Here is a 19,756-nt window from a genome sequence, read left to right on the forward strand (position 1 = left end):
GCAACCTCTGCATCCTGGGTTCAAGCAATTCTCCTACCTCAGCCTCCCAAGTAGCTGGGACTATGTGTGCCCGCCACCACATCTGGCCAATTTTTGTATTTTTAGTAGAGACAGGGTTTTACCATGTTGGCTAGGCTGGTCTCCAACTCCTGACCGCAAGTGATCCGCCCACCTTGATCTCACAAAGGGCTGGGATTACAGGCATAAGCCACCACACCCAACCTCAAATGAATTTCTGTGTATGGTACAAGGTAAGAGTCAATGTTCTCTCTCTCTCCTCTTCTATTTTTTTTTTTTTTAAGATGGAGTCTTGCTCTGTCACCCAGGCTGGAGTGCACTGGTGCAATCTCGGCTCACTGCAACCTCCACCTCCCAGGTTCAAGTGATTCTCCTGCCTCAGCCTCTCATGTAGCTGGGACAGGCGCACGCCACCATACCCAGCTAATTTTTCTATTTTTCAGTAGAGACGGGGTTTCACCATGTTGGCCAGAATGGTCTCGATCTCCTGATTTCGTGATCCACCCACCTCAGCCTCCCAAAGTGTTGGAATTACAGGTGTGTGAGCCACTGCACCCAGCCCTCTTTTAATTTTCTTAACATACAGATAGCCAGTTCTTTCCTAGTTTGTAAGTTTTTATTTAAACCAGAGTTAGAAAACTAATTAAAATAACATTACCTCTAAACACTCAAAACCACTGCCATGACACAATCCTGCCATTTCAGTAGAACAGAAACTCCCCACACCTTTCCCTCAGCTCAGAAAGCACAGGACTGAGCAGCAAGCTCCACCAGTTTGTAGGAGTTCAACTTCCAGACAGCAGAGAAATGTCTTTCTCTGAAGTTATTACATGAGTTCACACTGAAGGGAAAGAAGAAGAGTGAGTCTTAATATTTTCCCAAGATGCTGTGAGATGTGTTGGATTTACTCTCACTCATAATTGTGCAGGACGGTTGTTCTGCTTTGTTTTGAGGCAGGGTCTCACTCTGTCACCCAGGCTGGAGTGCAGTGGTATGGTCTCAATTCCCTGCAACCTCCGCCTCCAGGGTTCAAGCGATTCTCCTACTTCAGCCTCCCCAGTAGCTAGAATCACAGGTGCAAACCACCATGCCTGGCTAATTTTTGTTTTTTAGTAGAGACGGGGTTTCACCATGTTGGCCAGGCTGGACTCCAACGCCTGACCTCAAGTGATCCGCCCTCCTCAACCTCCCAAAGTGCTGGGATTACAGACATGAGCCACTATGCCCAGTCACAGGTGTGCTCAGGATGATTTCAACCAACACCAATAGAACCAACTAACAATAGATGGCCTTCAGCAACACAGAGGGGTAGCACAAAGATCAGCAGTTTGAAAATCAGGTCACAGGCAGTCCACGCTATATGATCTTGGGTAAGTCACTTAACATTCTTAGCCCCCGGTTTGTTTACCTGTAAAACCAGGGTTTGTTATCAGGTCATGTCTAAGATCCTTCCCACTGAAACCTTCTAGAATGCCAAAAATGAGCCTATTTATTCTTTCTTTGAAAAATCAAGAAAAATGGCAAAAACAAAAAAAGTTATCAAATTGTGAACATTTATCTAACACAGAACACTATACTAGGCGCAGCTTTGCTTTTTTGTCTCCTGTTTTACCCTATTCTTCCATACTAATTAGATATATAAATTCCACATACAAATTCAACACATCTCATAGCATCTCGGGAAATAAAAATAAAATATCTTTTGGAACTTAACTTCTCAACTTTAATATGCATGTGACAATCTTTTTTTTGAGATAGGGTCTCACTTTGTGGCCCAGTTGGAATACAGTGCTACAAACACGGTTCACTGCAGCCTTGACCTCCCAAGCTCAAGTGACCCTCCCACTTTAGCCCCCCAGGTAGCTGGGACTACAGGTGTGTGTCACCACGCCCAGCTAATTTTTGCATTTTTCTGTAGAGATGAGGTTTCACCATGTTGCCTAGGCTGGTCTTGAACTTCTGACATCAAGCAATCTGCCCACTATGGCCTCCCAAAGTGTTGGGATTACAGCTGTGAGCCACTGCATCCCACAGATAATCTTTTTAAAACACAGATTGTGATTCTGCAGGTCTGAGGTGGAGTCTGAGATTCTGCATTCCTAATAGGCTTCCAGGTGATACAAAGGCTGCTGGACCTTGGAACACACTTTGAGTAGCAAGGTGTTAGAAGAATACGGACATAGTATCTGTTTGAGTAACCTAATTAATGCTAATACCAAAGTTTTTAGTGCTTTACATAACCAAATAAATTAGTCTTATGGCACTGATTTGAGGGAATAGAATCTTATTGATTCCCAAGAGAATATACTAAGATAACAGTTCAGAAAATCAAGTTTAATTAATATTTTAATTCCTCAAGATCCTATTTGCAAGGAATAACAGAAAAACAGAAAATCAGAAAGATACAGCATACATGAATTGTTTTTTTTTTTTTTTTTTTGAGACAGAGTCTCGCTCTGTCGCCCAGGCTGGAGTGCAGTGGCGCGATCTCGGCTCACTGCAAGCTCCGCCTCCCGGGTTCACGCCATTCTCCTGCCTCAGCCTCTCGAGTAGCTGGGACTACAGGCGACCGCCACCTCGCCCGGCTAGTTTTTCATATTTTTTAGTAGAGACGGGGTTTCACCGTGTTAGCCAGGATGGTTTCGATCTCCTGACCTCGTGATCCGCCCTTCTCGGCCTCCCAAAGTGCTGGGATTACAGGCTTGAGCCACCGCGCCCGGCCTATGAATTGTTAAGGACAATTTTCACACCCTACAGTCAATGAACAAAATATATTACAGAAATGCAATTTCAAATAATTAAAACAGGCTGGGTAACATAGTGAAACCCTGTCTCTCAAAAAAAAAAAATTTAGCTTGGCCTAGTGATGTGCACTTGTAGTCCCAGCTACTCAGGAATCTGTGCTGGGAGGACCACCTGAGCCAGGGGAGGTCAAGGCTGCAATGAGCTGTGATTATGTCACTGTACTCCAGCCTGGGCAGCAGAGTGAGACCCTGGCTAAAAAAAAAAAAAAAAAAACAAAAAACAGCTACACAAAGAAATAATTAAAACATTTTATACTAACACCACCATTTTATGCCTACAAGAAATCAGATTACCCTTACCCAACAAAAACAAACAAAAAATTTAGTGTGTTGTTTTTTGATAAAAAACTTGAGAGGTTCAGCAAATTGAGAGTAAATGAGTGTACACAGGAAGGAGTTATAGCTCTGCCAAGAACATGGCCTAACACAAACACTGCAAAGATAAATTTCAATAAATCTTACAAAATAGAAACAAAGGCAAAAATGTAAAAGAGATTTATACAAACTCAACTGGTCAGAGGGAACAGTTTAATGGGATGGAGTGCCTCCTTATCATGCACTGCTTGGTCAATACAGCACTTTGACTGCAGAGGTCCCAAATTAACAGCTCTATCTTCTAATCATTATGCTTCCACCCATTTTCTCCCTCTTTTAACTGTACCTACCTGTGTACGTACATACACACAATTTAATATGAGCTTTGTTTTGTGTGTGTGTGTGTGTGTGTGTGTGTGTGTGTGTGTGTGTTTTGAGACAGAGTTTTGTTCTTGTCACCCAAGCTGGAGTGCAATGTTGCAATCTCAGCTCACTGCAACCTCCACCTCCCAGATTCAAGCAATTCTCCTGCCTAGGCCTCCCAAGTAGCTGGGATTATAAGCATGGGCCACCACGCCCAGCTAATTTTTTTGTATTTTTAGTAGAGATGGCGTTTCGCCACATTGGCGAGGCTGGTCTTGAACTCCTGACCTCAAGTGATCCGCCCGCCCCAGCTTCCCAAAGTGCTGGGATTACAGGGGTGAGTCACTGTGCCCGGCCAACATAAGCTTTATTGGAATACAAAAGAAATGTATGCTCATCATCGAAAATCAGAAAGATACGGGAAAATCCAAAAGGTGGAAAAAATATAATGTCCCCCATGAAATCTCACTACTCAGAGACAGTTATTCATATTCTGGTGTACAGCCTCGAAGCCACTTTTCTAGAATTATACAGATCAGTGGTAAACATTATTACACATTTTCAAAATTGTTTTTAAACAATTTTGTAAAGATGGAGTCTTGCTGTGTTGCCAAGGCTGGTCTTGAACTCCTGGGCTGGACAGGAAACTGGCGGGGAGGTCTGCTTGAGCCCAGGAGACAGAGGTTAGTCACAGTGAGCTGAGATCCCACCACTGCACTCCAGCAGGAGGCGACAGAGCAAGACCCTGTCTCAAAAAATTATAAAAATATAAAAAAACCAAAACTACAATGTACACTTATCAAACAACAACAGCTAAAAAGAAGAAATTACATTTTAGTATAAATATATAAATTTTTGATTTATATCCACTGAAAATGTTTCAAGGACACCTGGGGGTCCTCAGACCACACTTTGAAAACCAATGCGCTATACTATAGTGCCTCTTCAGTTAGGGCACACTATACAAACAGTTACAAGGCATGGTCTCAGGAACACACTTAACCTAAAAAAAAATCCTAATTTTGGTATATCACCTATTCAACAATTATTAAGTGCTTACAATGTAGAAAGTATTCTTATACATTTACAATGTAGAAAGTATTCAATGGAGAAAAATCAAAAAGGAAAATAAATCCTCCTTGTGGCACTTACATTCTACAAAGAGATAGCCACAACCAATAAACAAATGAACTATAAGTCAAATAAGTGGTATGAAGGAAAATAAAAGCAAGATTTTATAAAATAGGATGGTCAGGGAGTGCCTAACTGAAAAAGTAACTTTTCTTTTCACTTTTTTCTTTTTTCTTTAAGAGACATGGTCTTGCTCTGTCATCCAGGCTGGAGTACAGTGGCACAGTCATAGCTCACTGCCGCCTCAAATTCTTGGGCTCAACTGATCCTCCCCACTCAGCCTCCTGTGTAGCTAGTACTACAGGCACGTGCCACCATGCCTGGCTAATCTGTTGTTGTTGTTGCTGTTGCTTCTTAGAGACAGCATCTCACCACGATGCCCAGACTAGCCTTGAACTCCTGGCTTCAAGTGATTCTCCCTACTCGGCCTCCCAAAGCGCTGGGATTATAGGTATGAGCCACCATAATGGGCCCAAAAGGAACATTTGATCAAAAATCTTAAGGTGATGCAGGAGCAAGCCATGAGGCTACTCAGGGAAAAGTGCTCTACATAGAAGGAATAACAAGTACAAAAGCCCTGGTATGGGAGCTAAGGTGCTCAGGGACAGCAAACAAAGCCAATATGGCTAGGGTAAAATAAACAAGGGAGAGAAGACAAGGAGATAAAATCAAGAGTTATAAAGCAGTTCTTGTGGGACTTTGTAGAACAGTATAAGGACTGTGGCTTTTCCAGTGAATGAGAATTACCGGCAGGTTGTGAGTATGGAGGGATATGACCCAATTAATTTTAAATGGATCATGTAATAAATAGTGTTTAAACTCAAAAAGCTAAATTAAACACCTGTTCCATCTCTTACTGTGTGCCCTTAAGCTTTTGAGCCTCAGTTTCCTCTGTACATTGTGAAGATACAGACACTTCAAAAACCTGTTGTGAAGATCAAACAATATACATAAGGCTGAGGGGCTTACGAGCAGTGGCTCACGCCTGTAATCCCAAAACTTTGGGAGGCAGAGGTCGGAGGACTGATTGAGCTCAGGAGTTGAAAACCAGCTTGGACAACACAGCAAGACCTCATTTCCACAAAAAATAAAAAACTTAATGGGGCAGAGGAGGAGAAAAAAATATTGGGGTGTACACGCCTGTGGTCCAGCTACTTGAGAGGCTGAGATGGGAGGATTGCTTGAGCCAGGAAGGTTGAGTCTGCAGTGAACTATGATCACACTACTGCACTCTAGCCCGGGTGACAGAGCAACACCTTGTCTCAAAAAAAAAAAAAAAAAAAAAAAATACACATACACACACACATTAAAATACTTACAAATTATGACAGACTACAAAAATTTCACTACTGAGTTTGCACTATGTAGTTGCCATATATTCCTCTTTTCTAAGCCCTCTATACTCACCCTACTGCCACCATCATCCATTTATGCGACTTTGCCATGAGATTAATGCACCAGACCTCTGATACCATGAGCTCAGCCAGATACTGCCCTTTAGCTTGATGAGTGCAAAGCAAAGAAAGTGGGGTGTTTTTTTTTGTCATTGATGGCAGAGTGGTTTTTCAGCATTATTTTCCTTGTTGTTATAAGGAAAATCTTTTTTAAAAATAATGCATGTGGTAATCATAAAAGTGAAGTTCCAAAAAAACAAGACTTCATGAGTCTCATCTTTATTTAATTTGGCACTGTTTTAATAAAGCTAAAACTGTTAGTTCTTGGTCTTGACAGCTTGCCTCATCCAAAAAGAAACAAAAAGGAGGAAAAAAAAAGATGCAGACTGACAGATGAATTCAAATTTCTTTGATCTGCGTCCTAACTCTAAGGGGACTTCAGATAAATCAGTGAGTCAGAGAAGGGGCAGTAAGATGTAAGCCAGAATACTGATGACAACAGCTGTCTGTCTACCTACCTGTCTTCTGAGATCATCATTAAAGTATGAGATCACCAAGACTAGGGAATACAGAGTAAGATAAGATGGAGGTACACTGGAGAACTATGAGGCCTGTTGCATTCTGACTCCACTTCCCAGCGGGCGGAAGGTGAACACCCAGGCACTGGTTTTTATCTCCACCTCCTAAGATGTGAGTCAGTCTGAGTAGCGATAGAATCCTGCAAAGGAAAAACCCAAAGAAAACCAAAACCTTTGGGAGAAATTATAAACAATCTCATATATTAGAGGCCTCTGATGGTTTCTTTGAAATGGGTCAATTTCCTCATCTTAAAGTGGAGGGCAAGAATTTTCTACCTAAGGTTTCCCTACCTAAGGTTTCTCTCAAACTCTAAAATCCCTTGAATATAAAAAAAATGTGGCCAGGTGCGGTGGCTCACACCTGTAATCCCAGCAGTTTGGGAGGCAGAGGCAGGAGGATCACCTGAGGTCAGGAGTTTGAGACCAGCCTGACCAACATTGAGAAACCCCATCTCTACTAAAAACACAAAATCAGTGGGGCATGGTGGTGCATGCCTGCAATCCCAGCTACTCAGAAGGCTGAGGCAGGAGAATCGCTTGAACCCGAGAGGTGGAGGTTGCGGTGAGCCCAGATCGCACCACTGCACTCCAGCCTGGACAGCAAGAGTGAAACTCCGCCTCAAAAAAAAAAAAAAAAAAAAAAAAAAGTATGTTCTTTTAAAGTCCACATTAATATTTAGAGCAAGCATGTACATCCTGCAGCCTAGGATGGCTTTGAATGTGGCCCAACACACATTTGTAAACTTTCTTAAAACACTATGAGATATTTTTTTTTTTGCAATTTTTTAAAAGCTCATCAGCTATCGTTAGTGTTAATGTATTCCAAGACAATTCTTCTTCATCCATTTTAGCCCTTGCCAAAAGATTTAGAGCATTAAGAGATCCAAAAAGTAGGTACTGCTAGTACAACCTGGAGTTTTTCATCAGTTTTATAGACTTCTGAGTGATGTGAACCCAAATGGGGCAACTTCCTTAAAGAGTTAACATACTATCAAAAAGGGCAAAACTTACTTGTCCACAATCTGCCCTATGATACTTCCTTTTAACCTCATTTTTATTAATTGCCACTCCCCTCTTGATCCATACTATTCTCAAACATACAGTGCAGAGACAAACTGTAATGATTAGGGAACTAGAAGTTAAAAAAAAAATGCAGAAATTTTAAGTATACAGATATCAAGGAAGGAGAGACTAAATGGACTAAAGAAATATTTTACTTTTATTTTTTGAGATGGAGTCTCGCTCTGTTGCCCAGGCTGGAATGCAGTGGTGCGACCTAGGCTCACTGCAACCTCCGCCTCCCGGGTTCAAGAGACTCCCCTGCCTCAGCTTCCCGAGTAGCTGGAATTACAAGCGCCCACTACCACGCTCGGCTAACTTTTGTATTTTTAGTAGAGATGGGGTTTCACCATGTTGGCAAGGCTGGTCTCGAACTCCTGACTTCAAAGTGATTCGCCTACTTCAGCTTCCCAAAGTGCTGAAGAAATATTTTCAAAAATAAAACAAATATTTTCAAATAAATAACACGTATGTGGTACAAAACCAAAAAGATTTTAAAGTACACAGTTAAAAATAAAAGCATTTTCTGAAGGATAAATCAAAGAGAACACTTAGAAAACTTCAGTATATAGGTTGTGCTGTTTTTCTTAGGCTGGTTAGGTGTGCATTAATCAAATCTTATAATACTTTATATATTCTTTGGCATTTATGGAGTACTCTCATAATAACAACAACAAAAAGTCTCTTCCACCCCAGCTCCCCAGTTCTCTATTCCCCTTTACTGAGGCAGCCACTGTTACCAGCTTCTGTGGTCCTTCCAGAGACATTCCATGCATGGACAAATGTGTGGGTGTGCACACAGACATACATGCCCAAGACAGAGACAGAAAAAACAAAGTGACCCCTAACTGTGCCTCATTAAGATCAGGTTTATGTCATGCACCAAAGCATACCTCAGGAACTGTCTCAATCCTTTTCTGTCCCGCAAGTGACAGAAGTGAATTCACTTCTGTGAATTCTGTGAATTCTGTCCCGCTGTTGTTATAACTAAGAGGACTGCAGTGGCTGGATACAGCTTAGGGCCTGTCTAGTCAAAGCCTTACACATTAGCTGTCAAGAGCCAAGTCCTAGCATTTCTCCATTCTAAAACACACCAGAGTCAGTACCATGCCCCCAAATTCCCTAAGACTTAGCTTCAGAAATTCCATAACGTCTATCTTACTTGTTTTGTTGTTGTTGTTTTTGTTTTTTTGTCTTATTTGAGGCAGGGTCTCATTCTGTCGCCCAGGCTGGAGTGCAGTGGCACAATCTCAGCTCACTGCAGCCTCTTCCTCCTGGGTTCAAGCGATTCTCCTGCCTCAGCCCCCCAAGTAGCTGGGAGTACAGACATGCACCACCATGCCTGGCTAATTTTTGTATTTTTAGTAGAGACAGGGTTTCACCATGTTGGCCAGGCTTGTCTTGAACTACTGACCTCAAATGATCCACCTGCCTCCGCTTCCTGAAGTGCTGGGATAACAGGCGTGCGCCACTGTGCCCAGCCCCATAATGTCCATCTTAGATTATTCATTTTCTAATCAAAATGATCCAGATACGTTTCCATAGTAGCAAGAAAAGCTCTAACCGTGATTTGATCAGAACACTTACATTCAGCAATAAACATCACAGGCAGACATGGCATACTGCACATTCTGAGATGCAGAAGAATTCCAACTTTGAAAGCTATTTTTCAACATCTGCTTTGGACAAGGATTGGCTAAAATACAGGATGGTGGGTAGAAGATTCATTTCTTAATATAAGAACAGATCTCAAAATACTTCGATAAAATCTTGATTTAAAAGTTTATACTTGTGGGAAAAAAAAACAAAAAAAGTTTATACTTGTTTTATTAGGTAAAGTATGACAATCCAAATTTCATCTCTCTCTTTCATTCAAAAATACTTACTGTATACCATCTGCCAGTATCAGAAGCCTAATTATATAGATCAATATATTATATAGATTAATATATAGATTAATATATTAATCTATATAATTAGATATATTAATCTAATTATATAGATTAATATATTGCCCTTGAGAAGCTAATAATCTAATTAGGAAGACATATACATCTGACTGGTTCCAAAGGTCCAGTAAGAGACCACCAGCAGTGAGGAGGATGAAAGTTTTATTTTGCTTTTTTGAGACAGAATCTTGCTCTGCCACCCAGACTGGAGTAGAATGGCATGATCACAGCTTGTTGCAGCCTCGACCTCCTGGGCTCAATTGATCCTCTCACCTCAGCCTCTCAAGTAGCTCTGACTAAGGTGGGCACCACCATGCCTGGCTAATTTTTTTTTTATTTTTTGTAGAGATGGGGTCTTGAACTCTTGGGCTCAAGCGATTCTCCTGCCTTAGCCTCCTGAAGTGTTGGGATTACAGGTGTGAGCCACCATGCCAGGCCTGAGAGTTTGTATATAACATACACGAACATGTCTCACCAAAACCCCCAAGGTCCAAATATTCAAAAGAAAATTGTTCATAAATATACAACGTACCCTTCAAGTTTGCTATCATATTCAATATCCTGAAGTTTTATTTAGGGTAAAACTTTCCATCCTGAATTCTGTCAACAAGGTTTACTTTCAAGCTCTCATTAAATAGCAGTCTCACCTATAAAGCATATATTCATACAGGTCAAAATATTCTATTGCTAGAAAATTTATGGTTCATATGTTTTATCTACTGATAAAGTCTAAAAGTCTTGACTTTTCAGAGAATGGCTTTTAGTTCACTGAGGCTTCATAACAGATGCTTTTTCATTTCCTATCATAAAGAAAGACAGTATTTTACTATATAGCTGTCATATTACTATCAGGATCCAGGTAACGGCTACAGCACTTCAGAACAAAACAGTAGCAATTTTACAAAACCAACACATTGCTAATGTTTTTGATCATTTAGGAGGCAAGTACTGGAGATATCAGTTTGCTATTACTTTCTATATCCAGTCTCTCCACTTTTACGAACATAAACAAAAGAAAGAAGTTCACATACATGCTATTTTTGGCAGACCTTTCATTCAACCTGCATCCAACACTCCTGTCAATTTCTTTTCACATACTATCATCCTTTGAAAGTTTTATGAAGTAGCTGGTCCAACAGATGGGTGGCCAGCCCTGCCCAACACATGCCGAAGGAAAAATAGCTCTTAGCAGGCAAGACAAGAAAATATTAAGTATGTCCCTTTCCCTCTTAAGGTTGAGAACACTGAGACTACCTAAGAAGAAAGCAAACAATCTTTTAACCTTTATAAAGTTACTGGACTGAGATGATCTGTAAGTAACAAGGTGATTTTAAAAAGGGAGAGAGTTCAAATGCTAAAATCTAACCCTCAAGATAAAATAGGCACTTGCCCACACATAGCAAAGAACTGGAATAGAGAGGAAAAATAAATTCAAATTAGTGTAACTGGGAGATTTTTCATCAAAGACAGATGGAAAGCATTCGGATAAGCACACTATCTTGTTTAGAACACAAAGCTCAACAGATCTGTAGGAGGAAAAGGAAAGAACCTGAAAGACATAGCCTACATGCATAAAAAATGACTCATTACGGTCATATTAGTAAAACCAGAAAGAACAAAATGGTAGTGGTATCTGTCTTCTTGGCCCCTTTCCTGATCATAAGCTTTATTAACCAGATAGCATCTGATCCTGTCTTCAACTGATGCATATCTGTGTCTTTCAACATACTACCTAAAATGCTCCCCAAGAAGAACAGTGAGACCAATTCTGCCAGAGACAGTAACTGCCAGAACCAAGAAGTCCTATTTCCCTTTGAGTGAAAGCCAGTGGATGGGGAAGAGGTCCCCAAATGCCACTTGTCTGAATCTTTTAAGATATGCTCTCAAACAAGAAAACACTACAGATTACATTTTAGTAGAGATCTAAAAATAGCAAAAGAACATTCCCTATTTTTAGATATCTGACTTCCAAGTGTAAAAACACTAAAAGAAACCATTAAAAACTAACTGTATTTTTTAAAGGTTTTAAAAAACTCTCAATTGGAAAACTGTTTTTAGAGATAAAATGCCAAAAATTCTGCCTTGTGTTGACTGACTCTTTGCTCAAACTTACCCATCTCCAAAATTCAGTCCTAATCCTATGTGTTATTAAGGGCATTTCCACAGAACCAAAAGATGATACAGAAAGGATATACCACAAACGAGAAAGAACAGCTAAGAAAAAAAATTTAAAGATGCTTTCAGAAAAACAAAGAGTATAGACTAGTGATTAAAGACAATGTATAAAACAGCAAAGCAATTTAATTGTCCTTCATTTAAAACAGTGCCACAGACAATACAACACTTGATTAAAGAAGATGAATAGTTTTTTTCTCAAATAGGTCTCCTCGACTGAATAGTCTTAAAACCAGTAAGCATCTAATTCAAAGCTGTTGGAATAACTAGAATTTGCAATGAAAGAAAAATTAATAAAAAACTAAAAATGCAGTACATTTCTTCCTCCCCATTTGACCAACTTTTTTTAAAGAAGCCTATGGCAAATAAGATTTGTAGGAAATTATTAGCAAATTAGGAAATTAGGATCTATGGGAATTACCTGATTGTACTGCCATCATTAACATCTCAGGTTCCAGTAGAGTCATGATGGATTCTTCCAGAAACAAAAGTCCACAAATATACTGAAGAAAGTCAAAGTCACAGAAGAAAAGCTGTCTTGAAAGGCTTGAAAGGCTATGGAAAGCTTTCACAAATTCAATCTGATGCCTTACGCTCAAATCAGACTGTGAGAACTCACTCCCCTTCTCAGTGCAGTTACCAATTTATCCACCCTTCAGGCGAGTCAAGATGACACAAAGTTGAATTACTGCCGACAGGAAACCAAAAAGCTCTCCAGTTAAGACATACTAAGTGTGGTTAGAACACTGAGTGAGCTCCTCCCCTTGCTATTCGTCTCTGGAGGAGGGGAGAGACATATATAAAGGGACTTTCAGAAAACAGATTAACTGCTTTTTTCCTCTCTTTATAAGAGAAGATGAGGTTTTGTTCAAAATCCTACTATAAAAGACTGTTGGTAATGCAGTTTAGTGGAACAGATTAAACACAATCCAAACAACTCAACCTCATGAAAGAAGCAGTCCAATTACTGACCCATTGAAGAGAGGTGGGGAAGAGGATTAAACACATATATACAAAATGTAAGCTGCATAAATTTTCTGAAAAAGAATTCCAACGGCTTTTTTATCTGTGGTATTTATAGATAACAGGCTAAGGAAGTTGAACATTTAACTACAGAAGCTCAACTATTTCTCCACCCCCACTCCAATTAAAATATCTGTTTCAAAAAGTCATCTGAAAACATTCCGGAGCTGTAATCTGTCTTTCAGATCTGTCAATCCCCTAAAAGAGCCTCTTACTTATGCTTATATTAGATCTATGGTCTGTGAATAGAGAGCATACTGATGTTATTTGATTTTATTTACTTTTTTTGTATGTTTGAGACAGGGTCTTACTCTGTCGCCCAGACTGGAATGCAGTGGTACAAACATGGCTTACTGCAACCTCGACCTCCTAGGCTCAAGAGCTCCTCCCACCTCAGCCTCCTGAGTAGCTGGTCTCAAACCCCTAGGCTCAAGCGATCCGCACACCTTAGCCTTACAAAGTGCTGGGATTACAGGCATAAACCACCACTCCCCACAGCACCTTTCATTAACTGATATTCAAAATAATGATATTAAGATTACTTTAAGCCTATCTGATTGGCTTTTTAAAAGTTGGAAACTAAGAATCCATGTTTGGTATGTTTATCTAGAATTCCTCAATCTTTCTGGTTAACTATTAGCCTGTATGTGAAAGCTGGCTGCTGCAAACAGCCCAGCGAATACCTTAATGCTTTACATAGTAAACAAGTGGTAAATAAAAGCACTAGGAAACCTTAAGAGAGAAAATAGTCTCAGAATGACTGAAGGCAATATTTTGTTATTAGTAAAGAGAAGCAATGCAGATTTGGGGTGAGGAAGACTCAGTACAAGAGAGAAAAACTTCCTTCCTTTCTCACTCCGAGAACATCATGTTTAAAAGAAAAGCCAGAAAAGCTCTATATAGAACTGTGGGAATGACTCAACAGGCAATGAGTAGCAGCCAGTGTGGGCTAAATTCTGCTCTGGGAAGGCAGAAGCATCTCACTGGCCCCTTCTGGCAACCAAATTCTTAAACTGACTTATGAAAAACAGGTAAATTTCAACTTTGAGTCTACATGACAGTCTGGTCAAAGGTTAGCAATTAAGGGAAAAGCATCCCAAAAAGGTTGAGAAGATTGAGAGATTGAGTCATTCCTTGGTCCTTATGTGGGCTGTATAATTTGCTGTGTGAGGAGTTTCTTGTTCTTTTTTTTTTTTTTTTTTTTTTTTTTTTTTTTTGAGAGACAGGGTCTCACTCTGTCCCCCAGACTGAGTACAATGGCATGATCTTGGCTCACTGCAGCCTCAACCTCCTGGGCTCAAGTGATCCTCCCACCTCAGCCTGCCCATAGCTGGGACTACAGACACATGCCACAACACCCAGCTAATTTTTGTATTTTTAGTAAAGATGGGGTTTCACCATGTTACCCAGGCTGGCCTTGAACTCCTAAGTTCAAGTGATTCCCCTGCCTCAGCTACCCAAAGTGTTGGGATTACAGGCTTGAGCCACCACACCTGGTCTTTGTTAAATTTACTTTGTCTCTCTAGTAATGAGGGTTTTCAAATGAAACAAGTTTTCACAGTTCGGTATTTACAGGAAAATAAATACAAAATTTTAAGATTACTGCACAGAAGATGGTAGGAAGGGCAGAGGACTGTCTCCCTCCTGCCAAAACTGTTCACCCTAGAAGAGAGCATGTAATGCTACAGTGTCAATACTCCAGCACCACAGGAGATACTAAGAGTCATGCGATAGGAGTAACAAACATAACATCTCAGTTGATTTGACTTTTTCTTAGCAATTCCACACCCATTATCTCACTGGCACTTTGAGGTAAAAAGAGTTAAATAAAAGAAAAATTATTTTTTAAACAGTAATCTTTAAAAAATAAAACAAGCAGCAATGTAATCTTTCCCAATTGCTAAGATTTTGCAGTTACTCTCAAGAGTATTAGCACAGCAACATTCATTGTGAAAATTCTAAAAGTTACAATTCTAAAAGTCTGAACCCTTGTGAAAGCTTCAGTTCCATTATGTTTTTGTGCAAATCAGTAACACTTCATAGAAAAAGAACTAAAGTAAACTTTAACAAGGGCTCTGCACAAATGAAGATGACTTCAAGTTAACAGCACCAAGGGAATGAGAGATAATAATATTAATTACCAATAGAACAAAAGCTTTGCTTCTAATCCTAACTAGCAAATCAACACAAATTTGATATGATCTACAGTCTCTATTAATTCACTCTAAAGGGACATTATACTGCAGGATATCAATATAGTTGCTTTTTTTTTTTTTTGAGACAAAGTCTCACTCTGCCACTCACGCTGGAGTACAGTGGCACAATCTCGGCTCACTGCAACCTCCACCTCCCAGGTTCAAGTGATTCTCATACCTCAGCCTCCCAACTAGCTGGGATTACAGTCGCCCACCACCATATCCAGCTAACTTTTACATTTTTTTTTTTTTAGCTGAGATGGGGTTTCACCACGTTGGCCCAGGCTGGTCTTGAACTCCTCGCCTCAAGTGATTCACCAGCCTTGGCCTCCCAACGTGTTGGGAATCCAGGCATAAGCCATGGCACCTAGGCTAGTTTTAAATTTTTTAACAGTTTTGGCAGTTATTAACAATTTTTTTTTTTTGAGACAGAGTCTTGCTGTGTCGCCTAGGCTGGAGTGCAGTGGCACGATCTCGGCTCACTGCAACCTCCGCCTCCCGGGTTCAAGTGATTCTCCTGCCTCAGCCTCCTGAGTAGCTGGGATTACAGGCACACACCACTAGCCTGGCTAATTTTTGTATTTTTAGTAGAGACGGGGTTTCACCATGTTGGCCAGGATGGTCTCGATCTTCTGACCTCGTGATCCGCCTGCCTTGTCCTCCCAAAGTGCTGGGATTATAGGCATGAGCCACTGAGCCTGGCCAACAACTACTATTTTCTTAACGTAACTATAATATTTTCACACTTAAATTTTATAAATTCCTTAATATCAGTTAAACAATCAGTGTTCAAATTTTCAGTTATCTCTCTCTCTCTTTTTTTTCAGACAGGGTCTCACTCTGTTGCCCAGACTGGACTGCAGTGGAGTGATCTCAGCTCACTGCAGCCTCGACCTCCCAGGCTCAAACGATCCTCCCATCTCAGCCTCCCAAGTAGCTGGGACCGCAGGTACATGCCACCATACTCAGCTAATATTTAAAATTTCTGTAGAGATAGGGGGCATCATCATGTTACCCAGGCTGGTCTTGAAATCCCGGGCTCAGGCAATCCTCCTGCCTCAGCCTCCCAAAGTGGCAGGATTACAGATGTGAGCCACCTCACCCAGCCCAGGTAAAAGTTTTTGACAGTAGTATCTCACAGGTGGTAGTGTGTACTTCAGCAATAGCTTCTGAACTGTGTTCCTTCTCTTCAGCCTTGTTTCTACTAAAAACCATCCTTTTTACCAACTGACTGTTATTTCTCTTTGAAAATTCAGTTTAAGGTGCTGCCTTCTCCATAAAGCCCTCTCTGATTCCTGGCACTCTCCCCATCTTTCTCACAGCCTCCACGGATATGCTAACTACCCTAACCCTCCTTTAGGCTCCCCCAGCACCTGTGCCTGCCTCCGTTATTGTTCTTTACCGCATGGCTTAATCCTAGCCAGGAGGGGTGGTGGCTCACACCTGTAATTTCAGCACTTTGAGAGGCTGAGGCAGGTGGATCAGGGGTTCGAGACCAGCCTGACCAACATGGTGAAACCCCATCTCTACTATAAATACAAAAATTAGCTGGGCATACTGGCATATGCCTGTAATACGAGGCATATTGTAATTTGAGACTCTGTCTCAAAAAAACAAACAAACAAACAAAAAATTCCTCTGCATTCCCAAATCTTGCTCAGTGTCTGACATATATGACAGCATTCATAAATGTGTGCCAAGTGTAATGAAAAGCCCTTATTTATCACAGAAATTCAAATGGCATGGGAAAAGTTCATAACAAAAAAAATCATTACCTACCCAGAAAGGGCAGGTGCTAAAATTTTCATTAGAATACATACTGAAAGTGTTATTACTTAGAAAACTACATAAAGTATTGAAGTATGGAGTTAACACAAAGACACTGACAATAATACCCTCAGGAATATTAAGTCTTAATGAGAATGAAAATGCTGAAATTATAGGGAACGAATAAGAGAAATCAGAAAAACAGAGAACTTTGGCTCACCTACAGAAAAATCTTTAAAAACAGAAAGCTGTCAATTTCACTAATACTAATTTCTATAATAAAATGTAATTTACACACGTATACACAAAAGCAACAAATTTATTTTTATGAACTCTGTGGGATTTCAGAGAACAGAAATGTAATCCAGTTCCTGTGTCCATTTCTGATTTGAGTTCTTATAAGCGTACGCATCAGTTTATTGAGGCTCAGCTCTACAAAAAATCTAGTCATCATACCCAAATGTCATGGGCTCCAACCAGTTAAGACTTTCCCCTAGACACCTCGTATTGGGCACCACTCAAAAGATAACATAACCCAGCATGCAGGCAAGTTGCTACAGGTCCTGAGGCAGCTTCCATTTCCTGTGACCACAACCTACTGCTGATGAAGTACTGAGTCAAGACCTGCAAACCTGGGAGTATCACACATTACCACAGGTATGTTATTCCTTAGACCCAGGACAGATGATGGCAGTGTGTGTGTGTGTGTGTTTCTTTTTGAGATAGAGTTTTGCTCTGTTGCCCAGGCTGGAATGCAGTGGCACGGTCTTGGCTCACTGCAACCTCCGCCTCCCGAGTTCAAGAGATTCTCCTGCCTCAACCTCCCAAGTGGCTGGGATTACAGGCGCCTGCCACCACGCCCGGCTAAATTTTTGCATTTTTAGTAGAGATGGGATTTCACCATGTTGGTCAGGATGGCCTTGAACTCCTGACCTCATGATCAGCCTGCCTCGGCCTCCCAAAGCACTGGGATTACAGGCATGAGCCACCATGCCCGGCCTAGGTGATGGCTATAGTTTAAGCTCACTTTTTAAACATTTTTATTTATTTATTTTAAGAAAGGGTCTCACTCTGTTGCCCAGGCTGCAGTGCAGTGGCACCATCATGGCTCATTCATACTTTATGTCTGAAATAAAGTACTCATTTCACATTATTTCTTCTCAAACTCCCTCCACTGATATACTGACACTCTTCTAGTTCCTTTGTGACAATTTTCCCCAATAACCTCTGCCTCCTCCTCCTCCTGATTTCTCCTCCTCCACTCCCAGCCCTGTCTTCACACATGCTATTACTTCTTTCGTTTGTCAAACTACTACTTACGCTTTGGATCTCTGCTTAAATGTCTCTTCCTCAAAGAAGCCTTCCTTACATTAAAACCCTCACTATTAGATCTGTTATTCTGTTATAACAACTTGTGTTTTTGTTTTTTTAAAAAGCAATTACCAAAGTTTGTAACTATGAATTAGCTCATCTAACTCTTTGTTGAGTCTTTGTCTTTCATGGAATTTCTATAGTTCCATGAAAGACAATAAGAACCTTATCTGTCTTGTTCATTACCCTCTCTCCAATACTTAGCACACAGTGCTAAGATCTTAACAATCACAGAATAATTTTTCCAACATTAAAATGGTCAAATTCTTTAAGTCAATATTTCCACTTCTAAGGAAATAATCTGAAATGCAAAAAATGTTTTAAAAGATATTTATCCAAACATTAATGTAAGTGTGAAAAACAGAAAATGATTCAATTGTCCAACTAAGGAGAAAATAAATAAACGATGGCACAGAACAGAATGTTATACACCCCATTAAAAAAGGCTATTTATAAAAATATTTCAATAATACGAAAAAAGCAGGACACAGAATTGGGTCTGTAGTATTAGCTCAGTTATTTTAAAAACATACATTTGCAAGAACACTAGAGGGATATAAACCATATGCTAACAGTGATTTTCTCTGGGAGATGGGATCCATTAGAATTTGGGCTTTTGTTTTTGTTTTATTTTGTGTTGGAGCAGGAACTCTATCTGGTATCTGCTCTCCAGGGGCCTAGCATAACATGTGATGAATAAGTAAGAATGAGAAATTGATTATCGCTAAGTACTGGAATGAAATAGGTTATGAAATTCTCTAAGTCACATTATAAACAGAATCATTTAATCAATTGACATGCCTAAGATTGGAGGATTTTCAACAGGGGACCTAATCTAGAAAATCCTCGAAAATCAGGCTTGGTGAGGAATATAATTAACAAATCTCTTTCCTTTCCCCAAGAAATGTTGTAATTTGGATCAGAAACTGCCTACTCAAAATTTTTACTTCTCCCAGCAATTAATTAGAACCTCTTGTGCAACATTATGGCATGAAAGGATACGGTTCCTACTCTTACAGAAAAAAATACATGATCTGCCCTTTATTCCACAGGCTGCACATGTGAAAACAAATGGATACTTCTTAAATCTTACACAAAGGAGGAGAAAAACCACTGTGAAAGAGGAAAGGTCCTTTTCACTCCCATTCTCCTGATGACTTTTCTTTACATAGCTCTTCCTATCCTATCCAGCACCTCAGACCACAGACACACATAGAACTGCACCTTGGCCGGGCACGGTGGCTCAAGCCTGTAATCCCAGCACTTTGGGAGGCCGAGACAGGTGGATCATGAGGTCAGGAGATCGAGACCATCCTGGCTAACACGGTGAAACCCCGTCTCTACTAAAAAATACAAAAAACTAGCCGGGCGTGGTGGCGGGCGCCTGTAGTCCCAGCTACTCAGGAGGCTGAGGCAGGAGAATGGCGTGAACCCGGGAGGCGGAGCTTGCAGTGAGCTGAGATCCGGCCACTGCACTCCAGCCTGGGCGACAGAGCAAGACTCCGTCTCAAAAAAAAAAAAAAACAACCTGCACCTTTACATCTCTCAGAACAATATCTGAGATCAGCAACATTTAGAAAATAAAATTTTTGTAAAAGGTAACATTTACAATAG

The 19,756-nt window shown here is 40.4% G+C and overlaps 1 protein-coding gene and 1 long non-coding RNA gene across 5 annotated transcripts in view; one reads left to right on the top strand and one right to left on the bottom strand.

Annotated features, from left to right (window-relative positions):
* MRTFA (myocardin related transcription factor A) overlaps positions 1-19,756 on the bottom strand; it is a 222,449-nt gene that overhangs the window by 109,512 nt on the left and 93,181 nt on the right. Inside the window, exon 1 of one of the 4 annotated variants that reach the window (XM_023221910.2) lies at positions 12,208-12,516. The exons of the other annotated variants lie outside the window; for them this stretch is intronic. Coding sequence (XP_023077678.1) covers positions 12,208-12,253 — 46 coding nt within the window. The 5' untranslated portion in view covers positions 12,254-12,516. Of the gene's footprint in view, positions 1-12,207; positions 12,517-19,756 lie in introns of those variants that run through there. 4 annotated transcript variants of the gene reach the window in all.
* Positions 226-5,484, top strand: LOC111548981. Its single transcript, XR_002733569.2, has 4 exons — positions 226-1,388; positions 1,777-1,851; positions 1,937-2,132; positions 4,990-5,484. It is a non-coding gene; the product is annotated as an uncharacterized LOC111548981 (long non-coding RNA).

This window comes from Piliocolobus tephrosceles, chromosome 19 (assembly GCF_002776525.5).
Source record: "Piliocolobus tephrosceles isolate RC106 chromosome 19, ASM277652v3, whole genome shotgun sequence".
NCBI classification, from domain to species: Eukaryota; Metazoa; Chordata; class Mammalia; order Primates; family Cercopithecidae; genus Piliocolobus; species Piliocolobus tephrosceles.